General features: G+C 48.5%; 1 protein-coding gene across 2 annotated transcripts in view; it reads left to right on the top strand.

The window, feature by feature from the left end:
* INO80C (INO80 complex subunit C) overlaps positions 1–13,622 on the top strand; it is a 475,763-nt gene that overhangs the window by 188,530 nt on the left and 273,611 nt on the right. For both annotated transcript variants that reach the window (XR_011278543.1, XM_069620549.1), the window contains exon 4: positions 916–1,027. Coding sequence is in view for 1 of the 2 variants with exons in the window: in XM_069620549.1 (XP_069476650.1) it covers positions 916–1,027 (112 nt within the window). In the remaining variant the exon portion in view is untranslated. The remainder of the gene's footprint in view (positions 1–915; positions 1,028–13,622) is intronic.

Raw genomic sequence — 13,622 nt, 5'->3', positions numbered from 1 at the left:
CCTAGAAGGGACTATATATCTGCTGCCAGGAAACAGGCCTACTGGCTACCGATCAAAGAGCGCTCCATCTTTAAAACCCTAGCTCTAACCCATATATGTGACAACCACACATCCCCTCAATACCTTACTCTAAGAATACACAGATCAGCATCTTCCAGACCAACCAGAACACCCTATGCTTATCTACTCACAGTGCCCAAAATCAAACGAGCCAGTGTAGGTGGCTCTACCTTCCCATTCATTGCGGCCTTGCAATGGAACTCCTTTCCACCCCACCTTAGAGCCGAAACCTCACACCTAGCTTCCTGCAAAGCCAACAAAACACTGCTATTTGCTTGATTCTAATAATCTGAGTTAACTTAACTCATGTAACGTTCCACCCGCATATGCGGATCTGTATGTATGTAATTAGTACAAATGTTTGCATCACGTAACACTTCTATATATGCTCCTTGTAACTAAGACATTTCCCTGTAACCGCTTAACGTTCCACAAGTAATCTTCCAAACGCTAATTCAAAGCTGTATGTATGTAAATTGTACAGTGCTTGCCACATGTTACACCTTATGTTTGCTCCTTGTAACTAAGTCATTTCCTTGTAACAGCGCTTTTATGCCCCGGGACTGTTTGGGCTCTTTATAAATAAAAAAAAATAATAATAATAAAGTTGTCTTGAACTAGTTAGTGCTGTTGACGGTGAGGCAGACCCATTTGTTTATATATCACTTCATTTGTTCTATTTAAAAATTGAGCTTTGAAAACTCCACTGCCTGCTCATTGAACATGTTCTCATAAGATAAGTGGGTCCTGGGTCCTGACAACATGAAGGTTCCTTAAAATATGAGAGGAGAGCGATCACATTCTGACATTCTGGTATATATTGTTTTTAGTAACAATGTATTTCTTTTCTTCTAGCATTCAGGCATTGGCGGAGCAGCAGCTGGCAAGAAAAACAGAACCTGGAAGAACCTAAAACAAGTTCTTGCTTCAGAAAGGGCATTGCCGTGGCAACTAAATGATCCTAACTGTAAGCTGCTTGGATAATTTGAATGCATGAATTTATGGTCTGTCATATATATCATCACTTTCTTTTGACACCTCATAGATCACTTTCATATATCTGTGAAAAATGCTTTCTGTGCCAATGCAAAGGGGTTTATTTCTGTACACTGGACCGCTATTCTACTGTATACATGTTAGTCATGTGGAGACAATGAATACTGTTAGACAGGTCTAAGGAATAAATGTAATTACAGAAAGGTGTGGTGGACAACGGGCAAGCTGAACCAATTGGTACAAGAAAAATATGGTCATAGTTACTAGGTTTGCACAGTATTATTGAACTGTAAATTGTCATATCCCTTCCTAAATGGACTTCCTAATTCAGTAGATTGCAACCCAGATAAATAATTGATTAAACGATTCCATTTTTAACAGTGCCATGGCTTGAGTTGGTTGTGGAAAAGATAGCAAAGCTTCCTTACAAAACATACTATAGTTTTCCAAACTGAAGGGTCTCATTTCTGACACCTTATCTATCTGTGGCCACATCTGAAACTGCACTGGTTACCTGGCAACCCTCTGATCTTGGGGCCCAGGTCCCCTTCCCCGCCAGTTGCACGCCTGCACTGCCCCCCCACGCTCCCCAGCAACCCTTGCACGCAGGGACTGTTTCTGTATCCCTACAGCCCCTACCAGCACTTAACACCTGATGTCTGCACTTACCCTTGTACTTGCCACCAGCTGGCCGCACTTTTATTTATTTATTTTATTTATTTATTTTACCGTTATCCTATATACTGCACTGCCCCCTCCTCTTTCCCCTGCACTTTTCCCCTCCCTCCCCGGCACTTGCGTAATCGCAATGTCCCCTGGCCTAGTAGGATCGCTGTCTCTGTCTTCCCTCTGTTTCCCCTCCCTTGCCTCGTCTCGCCTTGAAACACTTGTGTTTAGGTGCATTATAAATGACACATAATATCATATCTCTGGGGATGTCGTGTGGATAGTGTTACAATGTCTGGGCTACAGTACATTCAAAATGCTTCCCTCAAATAAGATCAAGCTACACTGGGCCTTACCGATAGTAAGAACCCAATGGAATTCAGTGTGAGCAAGGCAATGCACAACCTTTAAAACAAGTGTATGTCTGATGGCGATATCACCATTCTCCAGCATGAGGTCTGACATGGATTCACATGTTAATGATTATTCCCCGTCGTCAGGCTGGGAATCCTGGGTAAAAGAAAAAAGTTTCACCTAAACTTAAAAATTGTATTTCTCCTCTAAACCAATCACTGTCCTCTGGGCATACTGCCCCCATCCAATGACAGTCCTCTTCCTAAGCACCTCCTCTGGTAGCCATCTTGGACCCGTTGTCGGTGAAGTTCCCTGCCACTCAAGGGCGAAGATCCAATCGAAGATTCTACAAGCCCATCTTGGGCCTACTTTGCAACCTCTGACCATGACTGAGGAGGAGGGGGGAAGGTCCCTCTTCAGGCCCTGCACCAAATACGGGCTACGGAATGTGTTTGTGGAGGACAAGCGCCTGCAAGGCAGTAGAGTGCGAGATATGCCCAGGTTTCTCCAAGAAAATAATGGACAGGCATAGTCGGCTAGCGGCATGGCTTAACACGAATAAGGCCTCTGACCTGGGCTCCGAGCAGGGTCATGCCTCGTCCAGGACCAGCTGGTCTGAGGAGTGGTCTTCTAAGTCCTTTGAGGGTGCCTCATCCGTGGGGGCCCAAGATGAGGCCAGGAGCTGCAAGTCCGAGTCCACAGGGTTCTCCGCGGAAGCACGTCCCAAAGCGGAGAGGGCGCGATCAGCGTCACCTTCCGCCTCCATTGCCAGCATCCCTTCAAGCTCCTCTTCAAAGAGGAAGTCATCTACACCGCTAAACCACTGGAGAAATACGAGAAGCCGTGGACAGAGAAGAAGAAAGCCTTGCATCCCAAGCCGGCTCAACCGACACAGGCAAAGACCTTGTCAGCGACTTCGTCGACTACTACTACCACGGCAGCTACGTGCACTGATCCTAGGAGGGTAACTCCCACGGCTCAGAAGGTCCCTGCCCCCAAGGAGTGATACTGCTGCAGTGACTTTGGCAAAGTCTGCAGGTATGCCAGAAGGTGTGAAACCGCCCAAGCCTTGGTTCAAGACCCTCTGGGGGCAGGGGGGAAATGGGAGTGGCTAGAAGGCCCCGAAACAGCCCTCCCAGGCCGTCAGCCAAACCATGGAGATCTCGTCCACGGGCTACGAAGATCAGCAGTCCCTACATACGGTCCACGAGGACATTGAAGAGGAGGAGGATGGCGACGACAGTGCAGGGCCTAGTTTTCCTGTTCTGCCCTCTCAGCCGAGGGACATTTCCTTGGATATTAATACTCTACACACCTTGGTGTCAGAGATCCGAATGAAAATGCCTCCAGCGCCGGTACCTGTGGTCCCCGATCAGCCTCCGGCAAAGAAGAGGAAGTGTCATCTGACGCCCCCATATCAACCTCCTTCACCACGTCGGGGCCCCTTCTCCGCCAGCAGACACGGTTAGAGGAACGGATACAGTCACGACGACTAAGACATCGTTACAGCAGACAATGAATCGTCACATTTGGATGCTCCACATAGGGTGCCCCACCGGATGAGGTGGGATCGTTTCACTCTATGATCGCCAGGGCCATGGAGTTATTCCAGCTGGTGCCCAAGGAAACCAAGAAGGAGGGCTTCTTGTGTCAAAGGTGCGAGGCCAAGAGGAAGACTATCATGGTGGTGCCTTTTCGGGACGATGATTGGGAGGAGGGCCTGGCCCTCATGAAGAACCCTTGCACAGCTCCAGCCAAGCAGGATAGGCTGGAGAAGAAATATAAGGTTTGGAATCTGCACCCAAGTGCCTGAGACTGCAATCATCGCCGAACTCTGAGGTGTCGGCGGCTGTGTGGAAACGGTCGCCTAGTCTTCGGTCCCTCCGGAAAGCGAGGCGGGCAAGGATGGACGCCATGGGAAGGAAGGTGATTTACACCGCAGCGTCCACTATCAAGGCGGGCAACGGACTGGCGACCCTGGCCAGGTACGACAGGGAAGCTAGGACCAATCCTGGAGTTCCTCCCTGACGATGAGATGGAAGACCTGCTCTCATCTGGAAAGGATCATGCCATCACAGCAGCATTGGATGTTGCCGACACAGGGTTCGAGCAAATGGGGAATGGTGTCTGCCTTCGCTGACACGGTTGGATGAAAGCCACTAATTTCCGTCAGGAGGTCCAAGCAAAGGTGCTGGACATGCACTTCGGGGAAAATCTGTTTGGGAAGGGCATCGACGAGTCCCTCTAGGCCATCAAGACGGATACAGAGACGGCCCGTTCCTGGGCACTCTCCAGCAGCAGCACTCGTCTTATTTCTGCTTCTCCAGGGGAAAGTCGAGCAGGTATTCAAAAGGGTTCTCCACGTCGTACAGACAGTCTTCCAGATCCTCAATGCATGAAGCCTAGAGAGGCCGTTTCCAGGCCTACGGTAGAGGAGGACAGTGTTGCCCGCAGGGCAGGACGCCAGCGCCGAACAAGCCTAAACTGACCGGGACGTCGGACCCCCAGTCGTGCACCCCAGTGGGAGGCCGGCTGGCGAGGTTCGACAGCGAGTGGAGCGTGATCACCAACAGATGGGTGCTGAAAGCTCTCGCCCAAGGAGACACCCTGGAGTTCCAACACAGGTATCTGGTTATTCCGCTGATTCCCCGTCAGGAGCAGCACATCCCTCAGCTTCTGTGGTTCCTCAACAACTCTGGGGCTCCGCAGTATATTCCAGATACTTTCTAGTCGGAAAGAAGACGCAGGGGCAGGAGGCCCATCCTGGAACTACGTCGTCTGAACGAATACCTAGTGCCAAAAATTTAGAATGGTCATGATGCAACACATGCTCATCCAACTAGAAAAAGGAGACTTCTTGATGTCATTGGACCTGCAGGATGCCTATTTTCACGTCCCCATTCAGAAGAAACATCGGAAGTTTCTACGTTTCGTGGTGCAGGGCCAGCACTACCAGTTCAAGGCCATACCTTTCAGCTTGAAGTCGGCCCCCAGAGTGTTCACGAAATGCCTGGCACTAGTGGCGGCCCACCTGCTTCTACAGGGCATACATGTATACCCATACCTGGGGCTTATACGTGCCAGCTTGCGGAATCTGGCCAACGGACACACAGGCGACTGTCCGGCTATTGACTGATCTGGGATTCTCTGGCAACTATCCGAAGTCTGGCTTAACACTCTCGCAGAATGCACTGTATCTAGTTGCCAGACTCAATACAGAGTCTTGCCTGGCATCACCCTCGGAGGAGAGGCTACCAGCCATTCAAGAAAAGATGCAGCGGCTGTCGTCGACGAAGACGGCCACGGTGCGGGCCATCAAGTTGCTACTGGGCATGATGTTGTCCTGCATCTACCTCGTCCATATCTGCAGGTTGCAGATGCAACCCCTGCAGGAATTCCTGGATGCCCTCTGGATACAGGTGTCGGGAAGCTTCATGGACAAGATCCCCCTCAACGCAGAGTTCCGATGGGCGATAGAGTGTTGGGTCATCCGCTGCAACATCGCCCAAGGCATGGAATTCCATACCTCCCCCATACCAGGAGACGGTCACCACGGATGACTCCCTGGAAGCAGCGCAAACCGGATTTCTGCATGCCAAAGGCCTGTGGCTGCTTGAGTAGCAGGATCTGCATATAAACATCCTCGAGCTACCAGCAGTCTTCTGGGCCCTCGAGTCGTTCCTACCATCTCTGAAAGGCAAGGTGGTGAGGATCTTCACTGACAACACCACCATGTTCTACATCAGGAAGCAGGGCGGCACTCGATCCCCAGCGCTGTCCAAGGAAGCGCAGGACTTGTGGCACTGGGCTGTCGGACAAGGGATGTTCCTCGTCCCTCTCCACCTGGCGGGAGTCAACACCATTGCAGACTCACTCAGCATTGAACTGCGCTCCTCCCACAAGTGGGAGCTTCGTCAGGATGAGGTGGACCGCCAGTTCGTCAACTCCAAATGCCAGATGTTTGCCAGCAGATTCCACCAGCCTCGGAGCCTCGGGGACTCGTTCTCCTTCCCCTGGGAAGGGCTGTTTCTGTATGCGTTACCTCTACTGCCATGAGTTATCAAGCACTAGTCAGTGCCAGTGCAGTATGATACTCCTCGCCCTGGCTTGCAGATTTGTTATCCGGACAATCTCAGCCGGTCAGCATCACCTCCAGTCAAGTTGCCAGTGGTTCTGTATCTTCTCACCAGAGGGGGAGACGCAATCCTTCATCACTACCCAGGAACGCTGAACCTGAGGGCTTGGTTCCTGCAGCCTTAGAGTTTGGAGGTTGAGTTGCCAGCGAACTGGTCCTCGCCAGGATGTTGTCGACTTTGAAGTGCTACGGCCATAAGTGGAAGCGTTTTGCTTCGTGGTGCTGGTCGCAGAAGATTACCCCTTTTGAGGGTCACGGCCCCACAGATCCTTCCATACTTACTTTCCTTGGCGAAGGCTGGGCTGGTACACGCCTACATCAAGGTGCATCTGGTGGCTATATCTCACTACACCAGGTCCCCAGGAAGATCTTCGCTTTGTCCCACCAACTCGTCGAGGAGTTTCTCAAAGGACTTTTCCGATCTTTCCCGCTGGTGAAGTCTCCTGCCCGATGTGGGAACTCAACATGGTTCTGATAAGGCTCATTGTGCCCCTTCGAGTCTATGCATCGGGCCCCACTCAAGTTTCTCTCGTGGAAGACGGCTTTCCTTGTGCCCATCACATCTGCCAGACGTGTAGGTGAAAACCAGGCCCTATCCTGCAAGCAACCGTACCTGACTTTCCACAAAGCAAGGGTGTTGCTGCATATGCACCTCTTTCATGCTGAAGGTTCAGTCGGAATTCCACCTCAACGACCCTTTGGTATTACATGTTTACTTCCTGAAACCTTCGTCGCCGGCAGAAAGGGCCTTGCATTCGCTGGACGTTGCTCATGCCCTGAAGTTCTACGTGACGCGCACAAAGAGTTTTTGGAAGTCTTCACAACTGTTTCTGAACTTTGGTCCTGTGAACCATGGAAAGGCCTTGTCCAAGGCATCCATTTCAAGGTGACTCTCCGGCTGCATCACGCACTCACCGGTCGGTGAACCGACCACTGCATGACCGTTTCGAGAGCCCACTCCACCAGAGCTATTGCTGCGGCAACGGTGTTTTCCGGTCTGATGCACCCCTGCTAAGCATCTTACTAACCCCTTAGTACAAGCTCTACGCTGGTGGAGCAAAGACTACTTGCTTGTCATGGCCACTGGTCGAGGGCCGTTACCTTCATGCCCTGCAGGGTCCCAATAGACCCAGTCCTGGCACCTTTGGCGCCAAGCTCATTTGAAAGTGTGCTCTGCACACAGTGTGCCTAAGGCACGTGCATCCAGGCTGAGCACGGCCCTCCAAAGACACCGGAAGCGCTTGCAGAAGTCACAGGGAGTGGTAAGGTGGGGCCACAATGCGGGGCCTAAAGGCAGTGGCTGGGACCAGGCTATCTAAACCCGCCCCACCCGCGTGCTGGCGCTTCACGTTAGTCTGCTAGAGCAGCATAACGCTTACCGCTGTCTACAGTTCCTTACCTGTTTCCAGTTCATCAAGCCTATCTTCTGTCTCTGGAACTCCATCCGGCAGTTAAGTTACCGCGTGCATCTTACCTGAGACCAGCCACACCATCACTCGAAGCCCTGCTACACGATCCAACTCTGCAGCTTCTGCGCTCATCTTACCTGAGACCAGCCACGCCATCACTCTGAGCACAGCTACCCGATTCCAACTCTGCAGTTACCGCACGCATCTTGCCTGTCTCTGCTAAACAAACTCTTGCAGCTCCTTGCATCCTTACCTGTTCTGAACGCCCAACAACACGGAGTCCTCTTCCGGCTCAGCATCCTTGCGGATCTCTCCATCTGGCAGCCGACAGGTGTCGAAACATCGCTTGCCTTCAAACACCGTCTGGTTAAACCTGCAAGGGAGACAGAAAAGCACAAGGTTAGCAACTGCATAAGCTTTTAATTCATTGGTCGCGCAAATCACAAACTTGCGCATCAGCCGGAAACCCAATTTACCTACTGGATCCTCTTTGGCATCGTTTAGAACCATCTTCCATCTTCCATCACTGTGACTCTTCGGGCCATCTTCATACCTAAAAGGGGAAAGAATGGACATTCTAAAGTTACGGACAATAATCATTGGGGAAACAATCAACACGAAAGATTGCCGACAATACTCATTGTTACAAAAACTTCCAAGGCGGGATTGTTCACAGCCGGTCTGGGCCACCACGCATAAGTGACGTAACTTGGTCCGTCCACTGTGCCCCTGCTGAGAGAAAACAGGACGGAGAGCTCATCCTTAAAAAACAAGTGAGGGCATATGGGAAAACGCATGCTCACATCATTCTGGCACGAAGGGTCCGAGGGGGATCGCACATCCACCGTAGCAGTCTCATTGCCTCTTACCTTCTTCCAGGGGTTTCACCAGCAACTCGAGCAGTCTATACTACCGCAGTCGAGGGCAGAACCCGAACCTGAGGAGTCAAGTCCAGGGAGGGCTCCAACAGTGCCCCAACGCCCCCACAGAGACCAGGTGAGCGTAACATTGCTAAAAGGAAAATTCTTTCACAATCCACCAGTGCAAGCCATTCTAACAACAGACTCCTCACTCTCAGGGCGGGAAGCCCATTACCTTTATTACACAGCACACAGCATGTGGACACAAACAGCCCAAAACCACATAAACCTTCTAGAACTCCTAGCAGATTTCAAGGAGCTTTCAACATCTAGCAGGTCAGCACCATTGCCATGTTTTATCTAAACAAGCAGGGAGGGACACACTCTCTAAGTCTGTCCAGGTTATCCCAAAAGAATTGGAAATGGTCGCTCAAACAGAACATGTTCCTAGTCTCACAACGCGTTCCAAGGGAACTCGATGCTCTAGCAGACACTCTAAGCAGAGTTCCCCTACAGCTTGAGGAACATGAGTGGCAAATTCACAAGGATATTTTTAAACGATAACTTATTCCAATGGGGTCATCCATCGATTCATTTGTTCGCAACAAACCTAAATGCACAATGCCCAGATTTTGCATCCAAGTTTCCCCAACCAATGTCCTAGGGGAACACCCTGTGAATGAGTTGGTCAAGGAAATTTGCCTACGCTTTTCCACTGACACGATTTCTCAACAAGTCATTCTATTCCTAATCGCTCTAATGTGGGCTCGGCAACCATGGTTTCCACACCTACTCAAAACTAGCAAAGTGCAAACCAATCAAACTTCTGTGCCCCTTCAACATGCTGTCCCAGCACAAGAGGACAACACTCCATCCATACCCTCAAACTATGAACTTGGCAGTATGGCTCCTGAAGTCAGAGTTTGGGCACCTAAATCTTCCACAAAGGTGTATGGATATCTTCAAAGAAGCACGGAAACCCAACACCAGACACTGCTACTTTGACAAGTGGAGGATATGCGTCATCTTGTGCAGATCACAAGACATAAATCCCATTGAATGTTCATCTAACATTCTTCACTATATGCTTTACCTACTAGACTCTGGTTTAGTATTTAAAGGATAGTTCCGGGACTTTTTTTTTATTGTCCCTACGGGTCGGCCATGTGTTTGTAAGCATAAATCGGTAGATCGTAGGAAACTTTCCTATGGACCTTACCCGACTTTTCGCCCATTATCGCACTCGAAATCAGCCTCCATTTTGTGATAATCCTATCATTCCGCCGCATCGACCTGGCTCACCTGCCTTTGCGGCACTAAATCAAATCCCCCGCCCCTGAAACAGACTTTATCAAAACATTCATATTCCCCGCCTCTATCCGTGACGTGACTGAGCTGCGTAGGCAAACGCGCCCAGGCGTCTTCTACGCGACTCCACACAGACCCCGGAAATCAACACAGATCAGCTCACAATACAGCGCACCACAATTCGGAATATGAAACTGTACTTTGAAATCAAACCGCAAGATTGTAAATGTGGTAAAGTACATTTATTTGACATCAAATGTTTAGAGAATATTCAGCGATTTGCATTTTTATTTGCTCATGTTCCAAAAAGTTCGTATTGAGGAACGCGATGGTCCTTTGCTGTACACAGGGTCTTAGAGCATCTCACAATACAGCACCACAATTCGGAATGTGAAACCGTGGTTTAAAAGCAAACGGCAAGATTGTACATTTGGCAAAGTACGTTTATTGGACATCAAATGTTTAGAGAATATTCAGCGATTTGCATTTTTCTTTGCTCTCGATCCAAATTAGTTCGTCTTGAGGGAAGCGATGTTCGTGTGCAGTACACAGGGTGTTGGTTTACGATAAAAATAAGCTCTTCTGTCGCACTGATAATCGCATGGCTGTTCCAACAACGAGGCACTAGGCCACCACAACGGTAGGTATGTTGCATATAACCGTTAGTACCGCGTAAGGGCATACTTGTACTTGGCGATCGTCCCATAAAATGGTCAGGGTGGTAACGTTGTTCACGCGGAGAAGCAACTGGCGGCTGTAGAAGCCGTCCGCCGGTGTCTGGTACTCGTGACACAGACAGTAGTGAATGATGTACCTAAAAACATAAAAAATGAAATTAGTCTCACCATCAGATCCTTATTAAAATTATTCATTTCATAGCGAGGACAGCGCTACTGGGTGTACACAAGTGTTTAAAGGCGTGGCGAGGCATGGAGGGGGGGGGAGTGGAGTACAAGGTAAGTAGCATAAAATAATAAATAAATAGGGCCAGCTGGTGGCAAGTGCAAGGTAAGTGCAGAACAAGTGCTGGGAAGGGGGGGCTGTAGGATACTGAGACAGTCCCCCAGTGCAGGGGTTGACAGGGAGGCAGTGCAGGTGGAGAGTGGAAGGGCCCAGGACCGAGGTCGCAGACAGTGGACCAGTTGTAGCAGGGGAGAGGGAGAGAGAAAGCAGAAGCAAAGAGGAAGGTTTTGAGGTGCTTCAGTAAAAGCAGATGTTTCTCCTCCAGATAGTGCGCGGTAGAAAACACTATGCCACATAGAACGAACAAGTACAACTGAACCCGTCTTTAAAGCCACTGTATAGTAATGAAATTGCGGTATAAACTCATCAAAAGTTACTTACATTATATTTGCATTTTCCATTGTGTCTCTGTGTAGGGCAGACCCGAAACACCACTCCTTCTTTGCCGACGTTACTTCTTCTAATGAACGTGGCTCATCGTTTCGTTTCTGAAATTTTATTCATTATCTTTTCTTAGTCTTTCAGGATGGTCCCGGCCTGTCAAGGTCAAATCACAATAGAACCTTATATTGGGTCGTGGGCCGTTCCGCCACCCGAGCAAAACATCAAAGCAGCTGACCTTCACTTTGAGCGAGCACACATTTCTAGTTAGCTCCAGTTAGTGTAAGGGCATCTTGTCTGCGTGCCTTTTTTTTTATTGTCCCTATGGGTCGGCCATGTGTTTGTAATACGGAAACATTCTATAATTTTTGTAAAAATGATTTATATTACTGTTTGGTTTAATTGTAATGGGCCTGCAACATGAGGAGACTCGAGAGAACAGACAATCGAATTACAATCATTTAAACCGTGATGTGTATTTCTCAATGAGCTCTGCTTTAGGTGGACATGGAACAGAGGCAATGTTGGGTGGGAATGCAGTTGTCCCCTGCATAGGTTCGTTCACCACTCCATGTATGTGCCTATCGAGGACATCTACGATAAGTCTCTCAATAAACTCATATTGCATATCCTCAAACACTGGTTTGATCACCCATTGTTTACTTCTTTTAGTGAAGGCCTTATTGTAGCGAAGCGTCCCTAAAGTTCCGGTCGTCCTACTTTGTTGACGGCCAACATTATGGTTATGTGCCAAGACCGCTAGAAGAGTCCGATTTATCATGCCTTCCATGCCAAAATGCAATCTTTTGGGCCTGTACTTTAGGCACATATTGTGGAACACCTCCAAATCTCCTGTGTGGCAGAATTCCGTGAGTCCCCTCAAATCTCTTGTTATAGTTTTATCAAATACAATCTTTTCAATGGCCTTGTGAGTGGGTGATGAAGGAATCAACCACTTCTTCTTCCGTGCCTCCTCTGTGGACAAATGGCCATGTTCACATTTGTGGAAATGCTCATTTGTCGACCATCGATGTACGTTGCTACAGTGCAACATTACTGACCGCCATTTTTCCAGTAGAATTTCCAACGACCCTTCACATGTTTTTGAGCTCCACCAAAGATGGTTGCTGATTGACTTGGACCACTGTGAAATACCTTGCATATCTTTTTTTTTTCCTGCAGCCGACAATTTTTTATTGATTGATTTTGCAAGATGCCAAACGTCAAATTGGTGATTTATATTTTTGTACTGTTCTCTCATTGTCTTGGCAATTGAAACGTGTCTGTCCGTGGCTATCAGGTCGATCACCATTCCCCGCGATTGTAGTTCTTGCAATGATGCTACAAAGCCAACTTTCTCCATGGCCACTGAGGATGTACTTTGTGACACCTGCACGACCACCGAACTCACAATTTTCTTACTTTCCATGTCCTGAAAGTGGTAGGTGCAGTACTTGGCTGAAAATCCTGGACTGTCGCATTGTCCATCACCGGCTAGCCTGAAGCGTTTGCCCGCGAATGTACTTTCCATTGACATTTTTTCCATTCTCCAAGCTTCGCTGATGGCTGGAAATAGATAATCGGTTTGGTATTTGTAGAACTGACTTTTCGCAATGAAATGGATTCCCACAAACTGAAAGAAATACTGTAACTTTTTAAAACTTGAACCACTAAAAAGTGCGGCCGCTGCACAAAGTAGATTGCCTGCTGGCAGTTGCCCCAGCATGGGTTGTGCAGACCATGCGAACGGATGATATTGTGTACAGGTGGCATGTATTTTAAGGTTAGTGCCTCGAATTGCACGAGTCACATTAATCAATGGCTCCCCACATACTTCCCCACCAACCCAATGCCCACATTTCATCATCATAATAATATCCATCAAACAGCTATCGAATACAATGAATTTGGCCTCTTTCCTTATACTGTCACTCTGCATCCCAGCTGGTTCGGCCTGTAACGTTGAGGACATGTCACTCGCATGAAAGGTACAATCTCTGATATCGTCTTCCGCTATGCTGAGTGATATTGATGGTGTTTCATTGTCGTCCACTTCATTCTCTTCCATTGCAACATCTGTTCCTTGTCCGGAGATGGGAGAAAAAAACAATGTCTTCAACTTTCGCGTGCTCTTATTTTTTGCGGGTGTGGATTCTGTGAATTGATCTACGACTGCATCCAAACTACCAGGAGGACATTCACTATCAATGGCTGGTGGTGGTATAGCTCCGTTGTCAATCACTTCATATTCTTCCCATTGGCACGATGCATCTCCAGTCTCAAGTGCCTGCCAAAAGGTTTGACAAGCAACATCTCTCGTTCGCTTCACTGTCTGTGTAGATCTAGTTCTTACACCCACTCGCAACTAGAGGACAGATTAGAAAAGGGATGTTCAGTTTAAACACAATTTACAGTATTGAACTATTGACAGTGAAAGACAACATAATATAGTGAACAGGACACTAACCTTCTTTTGCTTTCTTTTCTTTG

The sequence above is a fragment of the Ambystoma mexicanum genome, chromosome 5q, assembly GCF_040938575.1.
Source record: "Ambystoma mexicanum isolate Mex_15411 chromosome 5q, UKY_AmexF1_1, whole genome shotgun sequence".
Classification (NCBI taxonomy): Eukaryota; Metazoa; Chordata; class Amphibia; order Caudata; family Ambystomatidae; genus Ambystoma; species Ambystoma mexicanum.
Note: the sequence above shows the minus strand (reverse complement) of the source record. Positions and strands in the feature narration are given on the sequence as shown.